This window comes from Barbus barbus (assembly GCF_936440315.1).
Source record: "Barbus barbus genome assembly, chromosome: 4".
Lineage (NCBI taxonomy): Eukaryota > Metazoa > Chordata > Actinopteri > Cypriniformes > Cyprinidae > Barbus > Barbus barbus.
The window spans coordinates 22,202,830-22,227,648 of NC_136732.1; the positions used below are offsets into that span (position 1 = coordinate 22,202,830).

Consider the following 24,819-nt stretch of genomic DNA (forward strand, 5'->3'; position numbering starts at 1 on the left):
AAATGTAGACATAAACATATAAAATGTAAATAAACGTGTATTCATTTATTATTAATAGGACATTATTTACAGCATATTATCTGTATAGTAAATATATTGTAAATAATAATTTAATATTTTTAATGTTTAGATAAAGATACACATTAAACGTAAATAATAAATGTTTATTATGTATATTATTAATAAGTGGAAATGTCTACAATGATCATTCACTTTATAGTAAATAATATTTTGAGGTAATTTTAAAAAAAGTAATATAGCAGTTGTATATTAAAAAGAGGTTATGTATACTGATATAGATATGCCTATTAAATGCAAATATGAAATGTGTATTTATATTAATAAATAAAAATATTATTTACAATATTCAAATATAGTAAATGTATATATTTTAAGATCATTTAAAATATATATATATATATATATATTTAAAAGCTTTAAGCGTTTATGTATATTGATATAGATGCACATATTAGGCTACATGTAAATATTAAATGTATATTATTTACATTAAGAAAGGAAAATATGTTTTACAGTATATTCATTTTATATATTACATACATTCTATATTGTAAATAATGTGTTATATATATATATATATATATATATATATATATATATATATATTAATATACTAAGATGTTCAAATAGACGGTTGAAGATATTTCTTCAAAACTCCCTCTTTTCTTTTTCACATGCGGCTCTTATTAATCTCCTCACAGCTTGATTGTCTGCTTTTCAAAGCGACCTCCATATGGTCGGCGTGTCATTGATGTGTAACGAGACAAAGAATAAAACGCGCCTGTCCATCTGCGACCAAACAACAAATTAATATCATCTTATTGTCGCTTTACAGCGCATATGGGTTTCCTCATCGTTGCCATAATGACCTGATGTCCCTAGCATTATCAAATCACTAATTGCAATACAGCGATTCAATGTAACCGCATTAAAGCAGACTTTAATACTAACGAGTGATTTCCGATATATTTCCCAAGCGTCTATTTAATAATTCTGAGCAAGCGTGTTGTTTCCCGCGTTACTGAGACAATTGCTCTGTTTTGAGAGGATTTTTCTAGTGAAAATAAGAAGAGCACATATTTGAGGAGGATTGTGGGGTTAAAGGAAGAGTGTCTCTTTAAGAGCGGAGGGAGGGGTTCGCTCGCGCCTCGGCTGCGGTGTTTTTGTGTCTGTCAGTGAGACTGCTGCTGGCCTTACCGACTGAGGGCACTGGAAGGGGGTAGGTGACAATACACGCATGATTTATACGCTTAACCTTGTGATTTTTCTTTTTATGGGGAAAACACAGTTACACCGTATACGTGTGCACTGTCGTTTTTCCATTTCCTTTCATGGTTGTGACGCTTCAGTGTTTGTGCTGCTCGATTTACTATGAGTTTCAAAGTAACGGTACAACGATGGGAATTCACCATTTAAAACGGACTTATTGCTACTATGTATGACTGACTTCTAGAGTCAGTATTGCATTTATTTGAAAAACGATGCTCGCTTTTATTTGTTGATATAAGAGGAATATGGAAATGAAGAAGCATCTATAATTGGAAGCGCGCGCAATGCTTTAACAGTGTTCAGAGACGCGCGTTTGGAATTATATTTAATTCATAAGGAATATAAACACTTGGTTGTTGAAAACATTTTAAGTGTTAAAAACATAACTAATAATAAAAGAAAAACATTAGTTTTAATGTAGCCTAATCTGGGTTCATTCGCGGAGGCGCGCTTTATTGTGTCTCTCTTATTGTAATAGTCAAATAAGGTCACAAAACAGCTTTTATGCGTTTTATCTGAATATTGCTGTAAGTGTTTATTTAAACAGGCTCGATGGGTAAATGAATGCTGATGACGGTTTGGGGGTAAATTCTTCATTAAATGAAAGCCCCGTGACTGCTGTGACTCTGGGGAGAGGGTGGGAGGGCTGGAGTTCTTCATGACTTCCAGATGTTCATCACTTTGCTGCAGTGGTCTTGAATTCACTGGCCAAGAACTGCTGGGTTTAACACGTGCGCTGATTTAAATTAGCATGTACTGATTGTGAAACGCCTATTGAACGTGTGAAACACAGCGAATAACAAACAGTCAGCTCAGTGAGCTTTCAAAACCTTTGTTTTTGTTGTTTAGTCATTTTTGTGTAACTCTGACATTTGAAGTTTTTACTATAGGCTACTGTATTGTTTTAGTCACGCCACGCGACTTTGTGTTTTTGTTTAGGGGTTACTTTCATTCTTTCTCGCCTGTCGTGTGTTTAACTAACAGCTATGAGGGTTGTAAAGGGATCAGAGCAGTCGCGTCGCAGCGCGCAGGAATGCGCGTCGTTCTGCGCAAGGGGTGAAGTCGCAGGAATGCGCGGTTATAAACCCCATTTGTAAGGTGGGCCACACGGTGGGAGTCTAAATATTGTTTGCAAGACTAATAAAATTAAGCCACAGGATTACGCGAATCTGTCCCCAGCGCTTTTAATTTCCTTTCATTGTTGGCGTTTCTCAGCGTGTCAGTTAATGATTGACGTCCTCTCAAGACCTCGCCCCCCACAGGAAAGAAAAACACAAACGGGATCTGCATCTCGTTTCTCTTTGATGGCATTGACACGTCAGATTTATTTCCTAATGTAAAGACTCCAGTATCTCACACATATCTGCTCTAGAGTATCTTACTGTGCTTTAGACACCAGTGCCTGCTGTCCAAATTCATTTTATAGCCTTTGTGGCTTACTATATTGCCTTCTCATTTGTGACTTTTTGTAGTTTACTGAGGCTTTTTCAGAAAAATCATCCTCTGAGCGGTATGGTATGGACCTGTGTGACAGTGGGCAGCTTTGGTCTGATTCTCAGTCATTTTATGGCTTGTCATGTTTGCTTTAACTTGCCCCCAGCAGACATTATTCTGCTTGATAGGTGTGTAAATCTGTCACTTTAAATGTGTTGTTCAATTCATCTTAGACAATGCCAACAATCATGAAGCAAGCAAACAATCACCATCATTTTGTTCATTCGGGCAATAATTTCTAACTTTTTTTGGTTCAATAGCCTGTTAGTTCCAATTGAAACATCAGATCAAGTCACATCAAGTGAAGTCTCATTGCTTTTGAAAAGTATGAGGGCTTGCCATTACCGCATGCTTGTCTGCTGTATATTCATTCTTTTATTTGGCAGTGACAGCACTCATTATTCTGTAAATGAACCAAAGTTAAGCCTATTTAGGCCAAGTTTCATGTATTGTTTGTGGCCAGTTCCTAAAAAGGCCAGCTAAAATTTCAATCAAATAACTTATCACAAATATCTCATATAAAATAATGCATTCAGACCAATACAATGCACACCCGCCAAACAAACAATGCAGCACAAAGTGTAACTTTATTAGCACACTCCACAAAAAGTGTTTGAAAAAATGTCAGTAGGCAGCTAGTATTCTAGTGTTCACATATTTGATTAACAAGCCACATCTTCAGTTTAATAGTAATAGTGAGATAGATTAGCATATTTGTTTACATTTTACTAACTCAGAAGTCTATATTTATTTAAAATTTGCCCGCTATGAAAGCTGTTAAGTTTCTGATGTAAAAGTAAGAGGTTTGTTTATGTAAAATTTAAAGTGACATCATTGTTTATGTTAGCCTGTGCTCAACTTATCAAATGATATGTGAAATGTGTAATGATTATCTAAGCAGGGTCAGGGCTCAACACATTTTTAATAAAATTCTTTACATGTTTTCTAAAAGAAAGATGTATCATATATAATTTTTATATCTCATTTTGCCCTTATAAACCCTGTCCCTTTCTAACACTCAACCTTAAGCTCACATTCAGACCTGCCTCCATCCAATCAACAATCAATGGGTAGAACCAAGTCCCCGCCCTTCATTTTTTAAATTTTTTGACAGTCTGCGTGTTTTAGCATTACAATTTGGAAGAAAAGATCTGCCTCTACTTCAATTACATTGAACTCATTTTGCAACTTTTGCCCAGATATCATAATGTATGGTTGTGACTTAATGCATGGCCTTTTGAAAAAAAACGCACCTGTTTCGGTTACATTTAGCTTAAGACATGATCGATTTAGCCACCTTTTATTATAGCTCATTACACAATTTTGGAAGCTCCTTGCTCCTTTGTGCAATGTATGTGCCTCCCAACAGAAAGTTAAGAACCGTTCTAATCCGGAGAAGGCATTATTCTGAAGGGGAGAATGGAAATTTTAGAACAGACTGGAGTCCCCAGAGTGAAGGTGTGTCTCCGTGTTTGTCTGCTGCATGTGTGGGACATGTGTTCTGGGGTGTGTGCTGAAATATGCTCAGTAAAGTCTCGCAAAGGTTCTGCACAAACTTCAACGCACAGCTGTCATTTTATCGTAACTCTATATTCATTCAGCTCTGTCAGGATGTATGAGAGTTGCCCTCTGGAAAAGTTTTGGTTTCCACACGAGAGGTCTGGAACCTGGAAATGGCCGAGGCTGTGAATGTTCCCCATGAAATCTGCTTCCCTTACTCTGTTTACATTAGCGAGCAGTCTGACTAACCCCTAAAGTCTCCCCGCCACAGCTGCACCCGACCGCAGGGATGAATCAGCACCCCTTATGTACTTGTGACCTTATCGTTGCTGCATGACACTACACTTACAACATGTCTCTTTTGTTTGTCTCTTTCTACTTCTAAGCATTTATAGTCCCTCCCAGCTTGCCCGTGCCATTCATCACCCTTAATCCCGGTTCTCTCAGGAATTTGCCGTTAGTTCTTTTTTGGAGGGGTAAATTTGGATGTCTGTGGTGGTTCCTGTTGCCCGGCTCCACCCCACGTGCCGTTTCCTGTTGGAGGAGGTCAGCACAATGACCAATGGCGACGCAGCGTGTGTTTGTTCTGCTCCTGCTCCGGTCGTAATGTGAGCAGAGAGAGGCCCCTCCCTGGGCCTTGAGCTTTGGCTTCAGGCTGTGGTGTTTCTCTGGATGTCGTCGTTTTCTCCATATACCACTCCCTAATTTAAAAAACAGCCTTGTATGTGCAGGGCATGTGGACAGTTTCCAGCATCGGTCATAATTCTCTATAAGGTCCTGGTTGGAGCTTCGCAACAGCCTATATTTACGAAGTTGGCAGGTTTGTTACGTAACCCCTAACCCTGCAGAAATGTCCCCAGACGGTCCACAAATTGAGAAGAACTGAGCGCCGAGTTATGCGTGTTATTCTTCCATGAATGGCTATCAACAAGATCTGGTCGCACAACAACAGTTTTGGACCACCAATGGAGAAGTATTCCTCCCAGAACAGCTTCGCCTTACTCAGGGTCAGAAATTATCGGGGGCTTGGGGCAAAAATGTCACCAAAAATCCCTCCCAGATTCAAGATAAGGACCACTTTTCCATTAAGAGGCAATATGTGGCTCCTGGAATTGCTTTGTTTTTTTTATAATTACCTTTTTAAATGTATGAATCTGTGTTGTCTTTTTCTTCACCTTTCCTTTCAGCCAATTACTTAATTAGAATCACATTCAGAACAAATTTGTCCAGCTGATGAATGATAAAATTTTGACAGCCAATCAGAATCATTCAGAGTTAAAAGAAATCGAGCGTTTAAATGACAGACAATAAATCTCCAGCATGCGCTTGTAATAAACAGGACGTTATCGTCCATTGTTGTGAATGCTAATAAAGTTATCTTTATAGTTAACATTTTTGGGACCAAAAGCCCAAAGTGTACTTCACTGTTTACGCTAACGTATGCGTACAAGTATACTTGGGGCTCTAAGAAGTGTCAACCGTAGTTCAAAGACACGGCACAGTTCCAGCTTTGTCTTATGTTTTTCTTGAGTGGTTAGAGGAATGCACTAAATACGATCACAATCAGGACGGATGAGGCCTTTTAAACTGTGCTGAGTTTTCCTTAAGTTTCATTTAGTCCTACTGTGCTTTTTTACAGCATATGGTCAGCATAGGTCACAAAACGGAAAGCCAATGGCTTTTGAAATGACTCACTCTGGGTTTCTTAGTCTGAAAGTATTTTTGCTCTAGACATTTCCATTTAAATATCACCCTTTGCTGTTTTAGCCTCTCCTGGTGTCCATCCTGGACCTACACCCTTTGTCTTTCTGCTCTCTTTCCTGCTTGAATTTGCTGCATTTGTTACTGTTACTCTATTACTGTGTCTGTCTTTTCTGTTTTTTGAAGTCTCCCCTTCGCCTTGACTGGGAGGAAGTGACCGACTCCTTTCTGGGTCTTTGGGGAACTGTAGCTCCCTTTCCTGTAACCCTTTCTGAACCTGAACTCTACGTACATATGTCATGTGCACACTTGTTTTCAATGGACCGCAGCCCTCATGTAGTTTAGAGCACAGTATCATCCTCATCTATCTAAAGGTCATAAACTTTTGTTGAGTACGTGCTTGACAGTGTGTGGCTTCATGTGTGGTTGTAAGGAGACATTTATTTTGTTGGCCCTAGACATAAGTGCGTAGTCAAGTGTGGTGTCAATCTTTCGAGCTATTGTTTCATGTGCATGTGTTGGCCTTATCTAAATTTATCACCATCCACATTCAGTCATTATGGTAAAAATGAGTATTGATTTAAAAGTCTAGTATGTGACAGTGCATGATAAACAGTGGGGTGTACTGATACAGTCTAAGACCACTTTATTTAGCATTTTTCTTATTTATGTGCAAATTATGCTCAAAAGTTTGGGGATAGTTTGGGAAGATTATATACAGTAGTAAACATTTGAAGTGGATCAAAAATGTTCACCAAAGTTGTGCTAAGACAAGAACGCATTTTGGTTTTAGGACAACTTTGATAAAAGGTTTTGATCCACTTCAAATGTTGACTACTGTATATATACACAAACACAAAGAATTTAATCTTTTTTTTTCTTTTTTTTTTTTGGAAAGGGTGCATTAAATTGAACGTAATGAAGACATTTACAATGTCTTTATAACAAAAGATTTTAATATCAAATAAATGCAGTTTCTTTTTTTTTTTTAAACATTCTATTCATTAAAGAATCCTGAAGAAATGTTTCTCGGTTTCCACAAAAATATGAAGCACTACTGTTTTCAACAGTGATAAAAGTAAGCAAATCTGCATGTTACAATGATTTCTGAAGGATCGTGTGACAAAACTATAGTAATGGTGCTGAAAATTCAGCTTTGCATCACAGGAATAAATTACATTTTAGAAGGTTTTAGAATGCAGAAAACATTAATCGTAGTAATATTTAACAAAATTACTGTTTTACTGTATTTACAAATATATATATATATATATATATATATATATATATAATGCAGCCTTGGTGAGCATTTTTTTTTTACTTTTTTTTTCTTATCAGTCGTAACTTTTGAATGATAGTGTAGATTATCAACATAACAATTTGATCAAAAGGTTAACTTGAAAATTAACAGTGACTTTTTGGCTTCTTCCCTTTTTTCTTCAATGAAAACAGCACTCAAGCGGCACATAAAATGTCTATTTTATATCAGTGTTTCTTGATTTCATTTTTAAATCTTAAATCATTTTGAATCTCAAATTTTTGAACTCCACTGTATCTTTGTTACATCATTTTAAGTCATCAAAATAAATGCCAATGTCAATAAATTTACTCATAAACCACTAGCGAATACATCCAGAAAAAGATACTGCGCATTAGAAAGAGTTTATGGTTACGGTAAGAGACTCTTCTTATTTTCCAGAAAGAATAGGGCTTTCTCAGCAGTGGGCAAATGAGAAGCATTACGTGTGTTTTAAAGGCAGTCTCTCTCTCTTCCCCATGCTCCTCCCAGCTCTATATTAGAACCAGCTGTGGAGTTTGAGGCTGAATGAATGGCTCTTTGTGATTTGGCTGTCACTCCTGTATAAGGCTCTGTTTCTTTCTCCCTCTAGAAACTGGCATGACAAAAGTGTTGGAACAATGTAACCTAACGTTCCTACTTTGACAATGTTACTCCATAATATTCACCACTAATACTGCAGTAATGCATGTATGAGATGTTGAGCTTTAGAAGAACATGCCCTTGCTTCTTCAAGTGTATCTTTAGATGACCAGAAATGAAATGTCTGTATGAGATTAAGAGGATAATTTTCCAGTCATGCAGATTTTTAACCACAAAGTCTCTTGAACCTTGCTCTTGAGGAAATCTTTGAGGTGTAGGAGTGTTTGTGAAGGTCCATTATGTTCTGGAATGTTTCTGGATGCCGTCTGCTGTCCGGCAGGGGTGTGTCCATCTCTTTGGGTTTAGGCGGGTGATTCAGTAGAACTCCGGACCAAAAAAAACACGGCTCACAGAGCAGAGCTTTCCCAGGCTCGGAGCGATTTGCCAAGTAACATGTTGTTGTGGTTTTGGGAGATGAGGGGTGTGTTGTGGTGGTAAGCAATGATGATAGAGAGCCAAGACGAATTAGTCTCTCACAGAAGAGGCTTTTTTGGATCAACAGTCGTGAGGAGTGGCTTCTCTAGTGTTCAAGATGACTGCAAACGTCTAAAATAAAGGGTGCGACCGACATCGTACAAAGAATCTGCCAATGTTAGTCATAATTTAAACCTTACATTCTGTAAATAATTCATCTTTTTTCCCCTCCTTCAGGATTTTGGAGGCACCCATAAGAGAGTCGAAGGAATCGAAAGAGGAGAGTGAGGAGGTCGGGGAAGAGAGATCATCATTGCAGCACAGTGAGTTATTTAACTCTGACTGCTTTCTTTAGACAAGATACAAATTACTCAAGCGGTTCCCTTGAGTTTAAGGAGTCGATTTATTCCTAGTTTGTAGATAAGCATCCCAAATTCCACATCATAGCCAAGAAAAGTGAAGCAGCTTGTTGCAAACGGACCTTGAGTTTCACACGGTGATAAAGAAACCTTTGAACATCATCATCAAATCTAAACACCCCTTAATGTTTATCCGTTCTCGCTTGAGTGAAACTAATGACCAGACTTTTTTTCTTGACATATTTTCATAATATGAAACAAGCTTTGAGGAATTCAGCTTTCCTGACTCCACAAGCATGACGTAATTACTCCTACTGGCCACCGAATGTAGACCGATGTAAGACTTCCCTTAAAATTGCTAATCTTAATAATGTGGCGGTGGGTGTGGGACACCCTGGAGGCAAGAGATGTCAACTTCCGCTGCTCTGGAATGTAAAGCGAGAGGGGTACGGAGAGAGGGGCATGGGTTTAGGGCAACACATTCCTTCTGGAGGAGGGTAGAGACTGGCTGTGCTGGTGAAAGGTCTGCTGCATGCCACTGAGAAATGGCCAAGGGAGGGGGGCACACTGTGCTCTGTTCACTGTCATCTCAATGGGACACTGTTTATGAGCAGACAAAGAGCGAGGAAGGTCACCGCCACACATGCACGCATAGTGCCCGACACAGCCCTGTTCTTCAGCAGGAGAGGGTGGACATGGTGGGCTGGAGAAGGTGATTGTTCGGCAGCATAGGGCATAGCGCTGAAACAACAAGAGTCAGGAAACTAGGTTTCGACATTTACTGTAATGTGAATGGCACTATAGTATTTCCTGGGTATTGCTATGTGATTGCTAAAATGTTGTTTAAAGTGTGACGGTGTTAGGTATTTTGGATGGATATTGATACGCGGCTGTTGTTTAGAGTAATATTAGCATGTTGCTGAACAATTAATCTAAATAAAGTCAAAACGGAGAGTCTATCTACACTAAGTGCAAATAGTCAGCCTTGTTGGCAGAGGCTATGTACACTAACTCCTCCCACCAATGTGCGTTTGGGATAGATGATGTTACAAAAGACAGCTGCCAAACAACAGTGGCGTAAATGGTAAAGCGTGTAATTTTGAGGCGATCAACCTCGATCCCTCAATTGAATCTGCCTATTGCCAAACTCGTTCTTCTTCCTTTTTACATCTTATATCACATCGGAAAGGTATTTATTTTCAATAAAAATGAAGGAAATAATCGAAAAGTTGAAAATAAAGTATCGGGTAGGTGTAGGGAGGGCTTTATGAATTAATCTTTATTTTCATCAACAACGAAATAGTGTCAGTAGCTCTTCAAGCTCTTATTGTCACAATAAAAATGATCATTTACACTCAATATGTTATTCTTATATACTGTTTTATAATGTACTACAATACCTAGGTGCAGATTATTGCCACTATTTGCAGTAAGTAATATAAATAGCACAAAATACAGCTATTTTCGCTTAGTGTAAATAGAATCCATTGCTCTTAACAATTAGCGCAAAAAGCTGCTGCCAAATCAAAATTGTGATATGACTAAGTGTGATTATCAAATCGCAAAGATTGCAATTTAATTAAATATATGTACAGCTCATTTCGGAGCTAAATTTACACTTGAGCACTATTTTAATGTACAGTGAAAGAGTATTATTATTACAATAGTATTTTTTCTTATTTAGTTTAGTTTTTTATTTAATAACATTAATAATCATCATAATTTATAATGATTATTATATTCATATATATATAACCCCAAAATGTGGCCAAATTGAGTTGCCCTACATAAAAACATAGATAGCAAACCTGTAGCTCTTGGACAAGTCCCCCCCCCCCCCCCCCCCCATTTTTTGTTTTTATTATTACATTGAAACGTTTGTTGTGGTTTTTTCTATTGTAATGTCTCTAAAATGCCGAAATAAATCATAACTAATGCTTAAACAATCTGAATGTTTTCTATGCGGTTGTGGAAGTTGTCAGAGTTTTTAACATGTTTCTATGCAGTTACTAGGGTATTCTGAATGGTTGGTAGGTGTTGCTTAGTGGATGAAAATCAAAAGAGCCCAATCCTTTTGTCTCCATGAAATTTTAGTCTTTAGATATGAGTAGATATGGGTGTTTTTTTGTGTGTGTGTTTTTTCTTTTTTCCTGTTTTATTAGTTGACGGAAAGTCATAAGTAGGTTATGGCGGCAGGGAAAAATCAGTAAGCTGACGATTTGACTTCGTACTAACAGTGCAGTATGATGCAGGACATTGCACATTAAAGTTTAAGAGTTTGTTCAAATCTTAACCTAAATATGAACAATAATAACATGTTAGAATAATAGAGCAGAGAAATAAAAGTGAGAGACAAAGAGAGATGTGTTTGAGTAAAACAAGGGTGTTTGTGACATAGTGAGAGAGAGACAGGGCAGTTATTGCTGAAGGCTGGACGTTTGTCATGCTGTGAGCCTTTACTAGACTCTCTAATTATGGCACATCAACCGTCCCCCTGTCAACACTCTTCACAGCACTGACGCTCAAATTTTCACACATACACACACACACAAGATTGTGTGTTAGCGCTCACTGTAACATTTCTCAAGCGTACTCAACATTCATTTGTGGCTGCGGCAGGGGAATAAAAAACCCACTAATTAAGATGATATTGACTTAAGCAGCTCGGCATGTTTTAATAAAATCTTTTTGTCCTGCATGGCCTCATTATCATCTTTCTACATTGTGGTATGTTTTATGGGCACAGTCAAAAACATTTTTACAGGTTTTTTTTATTTATTTATTTTTATTATTAGTTTCTAGTATTAAAGGTAAAAGTACAGTTTTTATTCTTTCTCTAATTTTTTTTATGTTTAAATGTAATAGTTTTTTTCATTCTGCATTGGCCTCTGTTATTTGCATTTTAAAAAAAGTTTATTTATCCTACATATTCCATTTAATGAAAGTAGGTGCTGTGGAAATTTGGGAAATCTTTGTGACAAAAAACTGACTTGCTTACCAAAAAAGGTGCAAAAGTTTAACAAACAAAGAAATAATGATTCTTTATTAAAAAGCATTTAATAACAAAAAACTGAGACAAAAAGTCTTATGTCATGGAAAAAAAAATATATATATATATACTGTCTGTGTGTGTGTGTGTGTGTGTGTGTGTATATAGTATACTGTATGTATAATATATGTTTGAAAAATAGTGTATTTGTTGTTCTTAACATGACATCTGAATGGTAGTGATAGTTCAATAAGATTAATTTAATACAAAACAAATACAACCAGATATCAAAATGGGCACTGTGACACAGCTGAGTGGCCTGTTTAAATGAGTGAGATTTCAAGTGTAAGGAAGTGAGCAAAAGCACACAGGATGGGTAGTGAGCAAGAGAGCTCATTTTGTCGGCCTAAGATCTACAAAATACCAAATCAGTTCAGTCAGTGTTTCCGTGTGCCCTACTTTCTCCTCAAAAAGGCAAGAAGATAAACAGACTGAGAGGGTCATGAGATTAGACAGAGGGGAAAAGTTTTGTGTGAGGCAGCAAGGGAGAAGCAATTTGCCATTATGAACTGAAATGACTGGAGCAGTCAGCAGTTCTCTTTGAGGTTTCTGTGAAGTTCGAGCCCAACTCTGTGGTCTATTATGCTGTTAATGTTGGGAACAGAGATAGCTCGTGGCACTGCACCCCCTTCCCACTGACTAATGACTTAGAAAGTTAATCTTTGGCAAAAAGGTACATTAACTGGGAAAGATGCAAAGCTGAGGGGAAAAAGAGAGCAGTCTAAAAGCACAAGAGCCAGATGAAAAGAGAGAGAAAAAATAGTTTTAGTAGGGCCTATGAATGTAATGCTTCGGTTTCATTTTACCTAATTGATTTAAAGCTGGAATGCTTTGCGTCAGTCAAAATGCACAACTGAGAGAGCGGAAGAAGGAAGAGCGGACAGAGGTCAGCTGCTATCTCCTGATCATCAGCTGACAGAGTGAGGAAAAATAAGGGAGAAAAGAAGAGATAAAAAGCATGGAAAAAGTGTGGGAGAGAAAGGCCAAGCAATAGTGCCTGTGTCTGTTTTTTTTACAGTACCTCGATTCTGAGAACCACAGAGAGTATATTCAGATGATTCCTAATAAGGCTGTAACTAGACGCTCGTTCTCCTGTTGTCGCCTGCCAGAGAACTTTCCCCTCTTTTTCCCCCCTCCTCCAAACAAGAGAACTAGAAACAAACAGAAACTGAACAGTCTAACTTTGTAGGGGATAAAGGAGGGGACGAATTACAGGGAGTCTGACCCTCCTAATTAAAACTTGAACCCAAAACAAAAGATTTGTGTGGGATCTTAAAGGTACATATTCAAGTTAGTGTTAGTTAATTCTACATTCACAAACATCAAAAGTTAGCTTACTAGTTAAATGCCCAAGAATTTTCTGTTAGGATCTATAATTATTTATAAATTTACATTTAAATAGGTGTATATCACTACTTTTATCATTACTATACTGTGCCATGGTGCCCAAAGATCCCCCAGAAAGGCACTGTATAATTTGTTGGACTTCAAGGAATAGTTTACCTGAAATTTACTCGCCCTCATGACTGACTGACTTCTATGGAACACAAAAGGAGATATATTGACAATTTGAGATTGAATTTAAGACGTCATCAGCTGAAGAGTAAATCATATTCAGAGATGGGAACCGAGAAGAATTTAACAGCTCTGATTCATATTCATCTTAACTTTTCCGCTTTCATAACGATTCCATTAACAATCATTTAGGTACTTTATTTGGAAAAAAGACACATGGTTACATAACTTGTTAGATAACTTGAAAGTACCATTTACCTCCTGCCTTTACCCTGCTGGTCTGAGGAGTATATTTGTACGCTGCTGCTTAATTGTTTATTTAAAGATTTTTGAATGAGAGCTGCCTATTAGGTTTGGTAGCTGGCCATAGATCTGTAAGGTTCAATTGGAAAATTGGTATTGGTTACTTACAGTATCTTTCTTATCCAGGAGAGATTGGCTGGTGAATGACAATCATGGCACAGGTGCTTCATATGGACTCCAGTTTTCCAGGTAAGGTCCTACTTTGAATTCGGATACTACACATACTCTAATGTTTATATATTGTGATTCTGTTGTCTTTCTCCAGTTCATCCGCACTAAAGAGGCTAACTAGTAAAGTGAAGCCTTGATTTGGTCATAGCCTTATTCTTTTCCCTGTTGTCTGATTCTGAGATTAGACCGAGATTTCCTGCAGTTTAAAGTTGTTTCCTCTGTCCTTAGGGAAGATTAACCCCCCGGAGCCCCCCTCCTTGCATGGAAAGGACCCAGAGGCTCCATACTCAGTAGAGACCCCCTATGGCTACCGTCTGGACCTGGACTTCCTCAAGTATGTCAATGATATTGAAAAGGGCAACACTATTAAGAAGGTTCCAGTGCAGCGGCGCCCACGTTATGGCTCGCTTCCACGTGGCTATGGATACACGGGCTCCTGGTGGACCTCCACTGAGTCGCTCTGCTCCAACGCCAGCATGGACAGCCGTCACTCGTCGTACTCCTACTGTGCGCCAGGCTTTCACAGCTCACAGCGACCCAACTTCAGCACGGCACGTGTGGAGAAGACCTTGCTGGACGCTCGCCGCAAGCTGGAGGAGGAGAAGGATGGCCGTCATTTCTCGAACCTGGGCAGCATGCACAGCTGCATGGCAGGCTCCAACACCTCACTATCCAGTGCCCACAGTTTCAATCGTGCCCAGGGAGGGGGCTCCTTAACGCCAATGAGCTCTGGCTTATCTACACCCGTCTCACCGACGCCTGCCCATCTGCAGCACGTACGGGAGCAGATGGCCGTCGCCCTGCGGAAGATCCGGGAGCTGGAGGAGCAGGTGAAGACTATCCCAGTGCTGCAAGTGAAGATCTCTGTGCTTCAAGAGGAGAAGAGGCAGCTTAGCGTGCAACTCAAGAGCCAGAAGTTCCTGGGCCACACACTGGGGTTCAGTCGGAGCCGTCCACGAGGAGAGCTCTACATCGACATCCCCGAAGAGGAGACAGGAAACAGGACTGGAGCCACAAACAGAGCCACAGGAAGTCTATCACCTACCACTCCGGGTTCCCTTCAGGACTCAGGATGTGAAATCGAGGAGACTGTAATTGTTGGTGGAGCTCGACCGGGTGCAAAGCGGGAGGTGCGAACTGTCGGTGTGGGACCTGAGGTGGCTTACCGTCAAGTGGGACTAGGGGTGCGAGAAGAGGACTTGGGGCTGCTGCCTGAAGCCGAAGCCCTCAAGACTAAGGTGGGGCTTTTAGAAGTTCAGCTGAGGAAAACGATGCAGGAGCTACAGAGCGCTCAGCAGCAAGTGGAAGCGGCTCAGAGAGAGAGGCAAGCTCTTTCCGCTCAGGTGGGCCATGCGGTCAGAGCCACCAGTATCGGCTGGCAGGAGCAGCAGGGTCAGGCCGGTGTGGGCCTGCACACGGTTGTCAGTTTTACTCCGCAGCCTCAGCAGCAGAGGACCGTGGGGATCCAAGTGTACACGCTGGAGCAGCCCACAGTGGTGGGTGTCGGGATGCTGCTAAGAGCCCAGGGTTGCACTTCTCCCGCTCAGCTTGTGTCTGCACCGGAAGGAGCCCACAGAAGACGTGCAGAGTCCCCAGCAGCAGAGGGTGTGTGTATCTTTTGCTATTTACTCTCCTTCATGTTGTTCCAAACCTGAACTTCTTTTCATGGAACATGAAAGGAAGCAGAATATTTGTGTTGCTTTTTTCTGTACAGTAACAGCGAAAGGGGAAAAACAATGTTCACTTGTTAAATTACAAAGAAAGCATCAAAGAAACACCATGAAAGTGGTCCATGCCCCGTATTAGTATTCTGACACCACATTTTAGCTTTATATGAGCAACATTGTTCACTCCAAAATCTCCAAATTGTCCTAATCCTAACCCAACTGCTACATGTGTACACATGAATATACACGTGTGTATTCAGATATGGTGTGGGAAGACACAGTGTGCCAAGCTAAAAGACAATGGAGCCATTGCCCTTTTGAATATGCAGAAAAATAATGTGATGCATGATCAGTAGATCAAAAGATCATGCTTCACAGCGTTACCGCTTAGCTGAATTCTAAACACACACTTTAAAGGTGCAGGTTTGCAGTAAAGTGGATAATATTGCATATTTTAAAATTTTGGATTGATGATTATTTGTTATATGCTGAATTTATGTTTTTAAAAAAGACACGACAGAGCGTGACATTTATTGTCCATTGCAGTGTCCACAGAAGTATAGTGTGACCAACCTTAAGTCATATGGTCCACTTTTATGGTGCCGTTTTTAAATTTTTGGAGTTACACCGCTTCTATTTCTGTTCACTTTCACTGTGTTGAAAATAGCAACATGGATATTCTAAATTTTTTCCCCTTTCATGTTCCACAGAGAAAGAAAGTCAAACCAACATTTTTGGACAAACTATCCCCTTTCTCTTTTGCCCTCAGAATCGCCACGTGAGTTTCCCATCGCAATAAGCTCTAAGCAGGTGCGGGAGGTCTTGAGAAGTGAAGTGTCTAAATCAGTGCCAGTGACCAACCAGGCAGCTGCTATAGAGACAAAGTGCAGCCAAGTGGCAGCCGTCTGCCAACGGCTAAAAGAGGGAGAGATTAACCAGCAACCAACAGAAGAAGCCATCCAAATCGATCCAGCAAAACCAGGTCTGCTTTGTTTTTTAGTAACTGCTGATAACAACACATCAGGCATCTTCCATATATTCAAACTAGTGATTTTTACACTGTCCATGTGTATGTTTTTTTTTCCAGCCTCCCCTCAGTCCAACCTGAGGTCAATCATGAAGCGAAAAGCAGATGGGGAACCTGGCTCTCCGTACACTAAAAAGAACCTGCAGTTCATAGGAGTCAATGGAGGGTAAATAAAGAATTATGTGAATTAAATAAATATGTTGTATAAATGTGTTTAAACAATATTATCATTGAACTACTATGTATTTTTGGTAATGTTTCTTTTAGCATAATGCATATTGCTCAGACTATTTGGTCAAGGGTGACTTTTTGGTTTTTGGAAACTAAAGTTTATAAGAAATTTGATATTAAACTGAAAACAAGCACAAAACTATTATTTTGCTGCCTTGTGACAATTGTGTTTCCTTCAGGAACTGCACATCTTGTTTAGATTATCCATTTGGGATCCATTTCATTAGATCAGAGGGTTTTATGTGGTAAATAACAGAGCTAATGTGCCCTGCAGGTACGAGTCGACATCCTCTGACGACAGCAGCTCGGAAAGTTCAGAAGATGAGAGCGATGCAAGCGAATACCACGAGGCTACGGAGAAACTACCGGAATCTGCGGCGCAGCAGTCTCAGGTGCCCTCCTGCAGCCCACAGCCCATCTGTGAGACAGCAGCTGCTCAAACACCTCAGCACAGCGCTGCCCAGCCACCAGCCAATCACACTGCAGCACAGCAAAGCACCAGCCAATCGCAAGCCACGGATGCAGCTACCCAGCAACAGGTCACCCAATCACCAGCAGCAGAGGCAGGCATACAGCTCTCTGTTAACCAGTCATCAGTGACCACCACCACGGCTCATCCAGAGGGCATCATTCAATCCTTAGATGTTTTCCAAGGGCGTACCTCTCAAAGCACTGCCGCTTCTCTTGAACAAGACTCTGACCAGTTGTCATCCACCAGCTCTACGGTGCAGCAATACAAAGCCACCGATTCAAACGTCCAGCCAAATCTCACTCAGCCAGATGTGTCGGGCCTTGCTGCTCAGCAGACAGTCACTCAATCACATTCCACTGGTGCCAAACCTCAGCAAGATGTTAGCCAATCAAAAACCGCTGACCTTACTGCCCAACAAGGAGCGAAACAGTCACAATCTACTGATGCCTCAGCAAAACAGGACATAGCCATATCCTCCACCAGTGATCCTGCTGCAAATACAAGCACCACCCTTACTAACAAACAAGCAAGCAGGTAGGAAGACTAAAATCAGCAACACAAGCTCTTATTAGATTCATTTTTGATTATGGAAGTTGGCTGTAAATGCTGATTGACGAGCATTTTCTCTTTCTTTCCAGACTGGAATTGAGTGGCAGTCTCATGGCGGCACTCCACACCTTGCAGAAGGCACTCAGTGAACCAAATGCATTTAGCCATCAAAATGCAGTATGTTCATCAGTTGTGTTCTCATGCTTAAAAGTGATAGATAGCATAGTTCATAACTTCAAAGTGAAGTATGTAATTATTTTGCTTAGAAAATTAGTAGGTATTTGCATAGGGCCCTGTGAGTACTGTAAAGCAGAAAAACACGCATCCAGTCAAATAAATGGAATTCACAGTATAACTTATAATGTCACAAAATTTGACACATTTTGGATGAATAAATCAAAAGTAGGGCTGTACACGTAATCAAGTCACAATATGTGTTAGTTTTGAACTAGGCCTTCACAACAACTTGTTAAAATAAAAGTTTGGTTTAACTTGAAATTGTAACAAGTATATTACTGTTGTACAGCAGAATGTACTTTTTAAATAATAGAAATAAGAAGAACAATAAAACTTCATCCATGTTTTATTTTTGACAGTAAGCCTCTATTTTGCAGTGCTTTGTTTGCCAAAAATAAAAGTTAATTGTTACATTTTCATTTGATTACGTTTTAAAAGATTAATTAAATATTAATGTGGTTACCACCTTTTTTAATTTGAATATAATTTTTAAAAACATTATATTAAATCATAAACCCAGAACAATTAAAACAGATGACACAGAATTTCTGAATTTCATAGGGGTAAAAATTATTTAAATGATTAAATTTATAAAGTTTTATTAATTAAATTAATTAGACACACTTTTTGATTAAACCAATAAATAGGAAACCAGAAAAAAATAATTAAATGGAAAACAAGAATTTGGGAAAATTTAATATGGATTTCATTGAGCCCTAGTATTTGCAATATCTTTGATTGCCATTTCTATTGTTCCATTGACACATTTTAAATATTAAAATAGAAAGATTTGCATCACTATTGTTATTGCTTATTTTACTACATTTCCCATTCAAAACTTTGCCATATAACGTGTCCATATATATATACTTGACCAGACTTGAGGTTTGACATCTGTCGTTTGAGCTCCAACACTGTGGTGGCAAGTTCTGCATGGACAAGCACCACTCATATTTCATAAAGAGCAAATCCAGAAAATCATTTGGATCAAATGACTCTCCTTTATTGGCAATATTGAGGATCTACTAGTAAATGAGCATGATGTATTTATTGTAATACGTTGTAGTCAAAGCCTGTTTCTGTCTCCTCTTGCCAGAGGACAGCCTACACCACGGTGCTGCAGGAGTGGCTCAGAGTGTCCTGTCATAAGGCTGCTGACACTGCAGTTGTCAAAACCTACATGGATGCCTTTACCTCCATTTCTCCCCAACTACTGGAGTTTGTCATCAACATGGCTGACGGCAATGGAAACACAGCTCTGCACTACACTGTCTCTCACTCCAACTTCCCTGTAGTCAAACTACTGCTGGATACTGGTGAGCGACACTCTTCACATCTGAGCACTGCTCACTGCTGACACACTATTTTCGTAGGTGCTATCATACGGCCTGGCAGGCACACAAACATGCTTTGACATATTACAGAATATTGTGTCTCTCCTCTCCCTATCTCTATTGTTAAAATTGCAAAAAGGGAATTCAGTGGGGAAAGGGAAATCAGTAGAGTTCAATACTTAGAGTGTCAATAATATGTGACCCTGGACCACAAAACCAGCCATAAGGGTCAAATTGTTTTAAAATTGAGATTTAAGCATCATCTGAAAGCTGAATAAATAAGCTTGTTAGGATAGGACAATTATGTGAAAATCTGGAATCTGAGGGTGCAAAATAATCAATATATTGAGAAAATCGCCTTTAAAGTTGTCCAAATGAAGTTCTTAGCAATGCATATCACTAATCAAAAATGAAGTTTTAATATATTTACAGTTGGAAATTTAGAAAATATCTTAATGAAACATGATCTTTATTATCCTAATGATTTTTGGCATAAAAGAAAAATCTATAATTTTGACCCATACAATGTATTTTTGGCTATTGCTACAAATATACCCCAGCAACTTAAGACTGGTTTTGTGCTCCAGGGTCACATATTTTATTATTAATATTTTAAATTAAATGTTTAAGGCTGTTTTAAGTTTGAGGTTGGTTGATTTTTCAATGTTTTTAAAGAAGTTGCTCACTAAGACTGCAGTTATATACAGTACAGTAATATTGTAAAATATTATTATAATTTAAAACAACTGTTTTCTATTTAAATTTATTTAAAATTTTAATTTATTCCTGTGATGCAAAGCTGAATTTTCAGCATCATTACTCCAGTCTTCAGTGTCACATGATCCTTCAGAAATCATTCTAATATGCTGATTTGCTGCTCAAGAGACATTTATTGTTTTTATCAATATTGAAAACAGTTGAGCTGCTTCATATTTTTGTGGAAACCATGATACATTTTTTGGGATTCTTTGATAAATAAGTTCAAAATAACAGCAATTATTTGAAATAGAACCTTCTGTAACTTTTACTGTCATTTTGTTAAATTTAATGTATCTTTTAAAGTATTCGTTCTGACCTTACTGACCTCAAACCTTTGAACAGTAGTGTATTTGTGGTCAAAAATATGTCAGTACTTTTTATTTAGCATGTGACAGAGCTATATCCGTAGCTCTTATTTATAAGCTGTCCTTGTTGTGCAGGTCTCTGTAATGCTGACAAGCAGAACAAGGCTGGTTACACCGCTATCATGTTGACAGCTCTGGCTGCCTTCAACTCTGACAGTGACCTTCAAACCGTCCTACAGCTGCTCCGCACCGGAGACGTCAACGCCAAAGCTAGCCAGGTACGCCCCCTTCTGGTCCCTCAGTGTACTTCAGTATGTGTCATTGGGTGTGTTATACTGATGGGTGTGTGTGTGTTGTAGGCGGGGCAGACGGCGCTGATGCTGGCGGTGAGTCATGGCAGAGGGGACATGGTGAGAGCTCTGCTGTCCTGTGGAGCTCAGGTGAACCTGCGTGACGATGACGGCTCCACAGCGCTCATGTGTGCCTGTGAACACGGACACGTGGACATTGTGAGGCAGCTGCTGTCTGTGCCAGGCTGTGACGCCACGCTCACTGATAATGTGATTTCTCTTTGTTATCAAGCATGATTCCACCTTCATCTGTTAAATTCTGTCTATCTTCTTCATCGCTGTAGTTAATTAATATAACTCAGTACTTAAATGTAGAATTACACTGTCAAGGAAACTTTTAAAATAAAGTTTAACACATTTTTTCTTCCTCTGTGGATCAGATATTTTAAAGAATGTTGGCCGCCAAACACTTCTGGGTCCCATTGACTTTCATTGTGTGGACAAAAGAAAAATACTATAGAAGTCAATGGGAATAAAAACTGGGGTTTTTTTGTTTGTTTTGTTGCACAAAAAAGAAAGTCACATGTTTGGAATGACATGAGGGTGAGTAAATGATGACTGAAATTCCCAAGTGCCATATCCAAGTGCAACCAACATGGAGGGGAAATTCCTTTCTATTAAAAAAATGTATATATATATATATCGACTTCTTTAATAGAAAAGGGCCCCTGCAGACCCTCATATCTGTCAAAGTCAAAAATCTTTTTACAGTATAAATTTTAAACTTGGCAAGACAAGGTTACTTTAAGGTTTATAATGTATAAAAAAGCGACATATGCAACCCCTAAAAAAACATAATAATATTTATGAATTAATAATTCTTGGTATTTGCATGGTGTTTGTATGTGTGTGTGTATAACTCTTTTTTTTTTTTTTAAGTTGAAAATTTTTTTTATGACTTTTTAAACCAAATTAAACCACAATGAATACATTTAAGAATTGAATACATTCAGAATACATTTCTAAGATATATTTGTGTAGACATATCATATTAACCCTTTAGCTTTTACGAAAATGTTTATTCTGGTTTGTGACATCTTCTGTTGCTCTTTTACAGGATGGCAGCACAGCTCTCTCCATAGCACTGGAGGCCAGTCAGAATGACATTGCCGTGCTTCTGTATGCACACCTCAATTTTGCAAAGCCACCTTCCCCTGTGAGTGTGCTTGCTCTGTTATCACCTAATAGCCAAAGTCAATAACAAATGTCTCAATAACAGCTATCACATCCAGTATTCTGTTCATCAACCCTGTGAGTTGAGCCACCAAGTTTCTCCTTTTCCACAGGTGTCACCAAAGTCTCCAATTCTGGGATCTTCTCCTCCCTCCTCTGAACTGAAGTAAATGGATGTCATGAATCAGATGTCACCTCATCCAGCAAACAATCCTTGTCCATTCCACTGTCTGTATATGTGTGTGTGTGTGTGTCTGTGTGTGTGTGTGTGTGTGTGTGTGCGTGTGTGTGTGTGAGAGAGGTTTTGTGTGTTTGTGTACATGTGTACAGTATGTGTACCCACAATTTAGCATGTACAACTTTTAGAGATATAAAAATTGTGCACTCTTAAAAGAATTAGCACTTGACACCATTGGTCCTTATGTGTTGTTTTCTGTTCCTTTTGTAGCGTTTTCCATTGTAGCAAAGGAAAAAATGGGTGTGACTCAAATAAGAATAACAACAAGCGTGTAACAGCAATATCATTCATCTAGCGGTCCATTTGTTAAACAAGTGTTACCTTATACAGTCAATTTATCTAAGTGCGTTTACTTTTAACAATCCAGCAATATTTAGTATTCAAATCATCCAGTTATAGTCATACAGCAACTGATTACATTTATAAGAGCATTTGTGTAAACGACTAAAAAAAACATGTTTTTTAATGAAGTGTCCTTCACGGTTTTTACTATTCTAATAAGAAAAACGCATTCAGTTTCCACACCAGCTGTTTTCAGAACAACGTTTGATAGCCTTTACAACAATATATTTGATTATACAGTGCAGTTTTCTCACCCTTCAACGGGAAACATGTAGTCCAGTTACATCTCTAGGAGATTTGATATCTTTTACAGGTAATACACTTATGGTGATATTTTAGCATTTTTACTGAATGAATTAAAATTGTGAGACATCATCCTGCTTAAGATTTTGTGGGCTTGTGTAAATCACCTGGCTGTACAGGTTCTCTTTACCCTAATGGACAGCATTGCCACCACAGATTTGTTCACAGCCGGTGCAGTATTATGGTCTTTTGTACTTTGTTTACTCTGATTTGTGGAGGACTGCATGTTTTTGTTATTTTGTTAATGTAAAAACTTGTATTGAAGGTTTATTGAACAAGGGCTCTCCAAAGACATTATTGATGAGCATAAAATGAGTTTTCCAGAGCTAATACATCATTTTTTTATTAATATTGTATATTGCCAGTTTGCAATCATACATAGCCAGTGAAGGAAATATGAAGGTACGCAAGTTCCTTGTTGGATGAGACCAGATGTCATCTATCGCATTGGGTTTAAGTGATATACACATATTGGTACTGGCACGTGTTCACTGAGCACATGCACGATTTTGTGTCTTTTTGCTCAGTTGCTGGTGGTTTTAGGGTCCAGAATGTGGGGGGAAAGGCTCAGTATTGTCTATGACGAATGTAAGTTGTTTTCCAAAATGAAAATAATATATATCATCTCCAAAGTTTTAGTGCAAAGACTATAGAATTTTTTCCTTAACTTTTTTTTTTTGACCACACAAGATGTTGGATTTTATCGTTTTAAATGGAAGAGCTTTGTTTATTTGGAAAGATGATAGATTGAAATTTTTGGTTTACCCACTTTGTACACATGCTTTCTTATAACTAGTTTAGTACCTAATTAGTTTTATACTCTTTTGTATTTGTTTTATTTAACACTCTTTGAATATCTCTAAATTTGTAATATCTGTTCACAGCTTTGTATATCTTTTGGCACATTTGCCAGCCATGAACCTTTATGTAAAGTGCTCACATTTAAATTCGTCTGTTTGTTTGTTTCCCTCGTTTTTGGAAAAAAATAAATTTAGATAGAAGGAAGTGGAATGGAGTGTTTATTGAATGTGTAGGCATTATAGACCTGCAGGACAATGCAGCCATTTAAGAAACGTGTCCGGTGTTCATACTTTATTTGTTTGTACGCCAGAGGGCGCAATAATACAATGATGAAGAAAACGGCTTTCAGACCGTCTGTGCAGATGTAACACAGACATAGATACGTTTAGTATGTTCTGTGCATATAAATATAATCTTTATTTATTGCAACTAACACCTTTTATTGACATGGTACCTGTTTCATTTTGTACTGGCAGCTGCACATTTATGTTCATCACAATTTTATTTACCTTTACAAAATGATATCTCTTTATCAAACACATTTAAAAAAAACTAAATATTTGTAAGGGTTTGTATTCGTATTTATTTTAAGTATTTATATTATTTACGTAATTGTGTTTAAAATATTTGTAGTATACCAGCAGCTGTTTTGCTGTCAGAATGTTATAGGCCTAATTAATATATATATATATATATATATATATATATATATATATATATATAAGGCCTCTAACATTAGCTTGCTCTATTCTTTTTCTATTATATCTGTTTTCTTTTTATTTATTATATAATTAAAAAAAATGCTATGTGTACTGCGTTAAGGTAATTGAGACTTGTTATAGCACTTGCATATCGTTGCTCTTTTGTTGATTTAGATTTCTTCCATTGTCCTCATTTTTAAGTCGCTTTGGATGAAAGCGTCTGTTGACTAGACTATGTAATGACTAAATGACTAATGACTAAATGTATGTGTAATATATATATATATATATATATATATATATATATATATATGTATATGTAGCTTGATATATATGGGTAGTTGACGTGTCCTGGTGTGACGGAAAAATTTAAAAAATAAAATAAACCTCTCTCATGCTATTTGTAACTCTGAGAATTAAGATACATTTTTCTCATGTTATTTGTATGTTAAGCTTTTTTCTACATCTTTGCTATGTCACACCATAGGACACAGTCCAATTTCTATTTGTCAACTACCCATATAGCTGCAAAGAACAATGCTGGTTATTACAATACATATTGGTCATGTCACATAATAGAATGTAATTGTCTTCT

At 38.2% G+C, this 24,819-nt stretch overlaps 2 protein-coding genes across 3 annotated transcripts in view; both read left to right on the top strand.

Moving 5' to 3' along the window:
* LOC306869044 (vascular cell adhesion protein 1-like) overlaps positions 1 to 24,819 on the top strand; it is a 709,597-nt gene that overhangs the window by 261,158 nt on the left and 423,620 nt on the right. The gene's annotated exons all lie outside the window — the stretch shown is intronic.
* Positions 1,147 to 23,731, top strand: LOC306869042 (KN motif and ankyrin repeat domain-containing protein 2-like). Of its 2 annotated transcripts, none has more exons than XM_079415610.1 (13): positions 1,147 to 1,240; positions 8,576 to 8,661; positions 13,691 to 13,753; positions 13,964 to 15,340; positions 16,172 to 16,384; positions 16,490 to 16,595; positions 16,935 to 17,666; positions 17,771 to 17,858; positions 19,015 to 19,234; positions 20,452 to 20,594; positions 20,676 to 20,876; positions 21,724 to 21,822; positions 21,953 to 23,731. In XM_079415610.1, the coding sequence occupies exons 3-13, from the start codon at positions 13,708 to 13,710 to the stop codon at positions 22,007 to 22,009; spliced, it is 3,282 nt and encodes a 1,093-aa protein (XP_079271736.1). In that variant the 5' UTR covers positions 1,147 to 1,240; positions 8,576 to 8,661; positions 13,691 to 13,707; the 3' UTR covers positions 22,010 to 23,731. The 2 variants fall into 2 exon arrangements, with proteins under 2 accessions (XP_079271736.1, XP_079271737.1); XM_079415611.1 differs by lacking the exon at positions 1,147 to 1,240 and adding an exon at positions 8,276 to 8,482.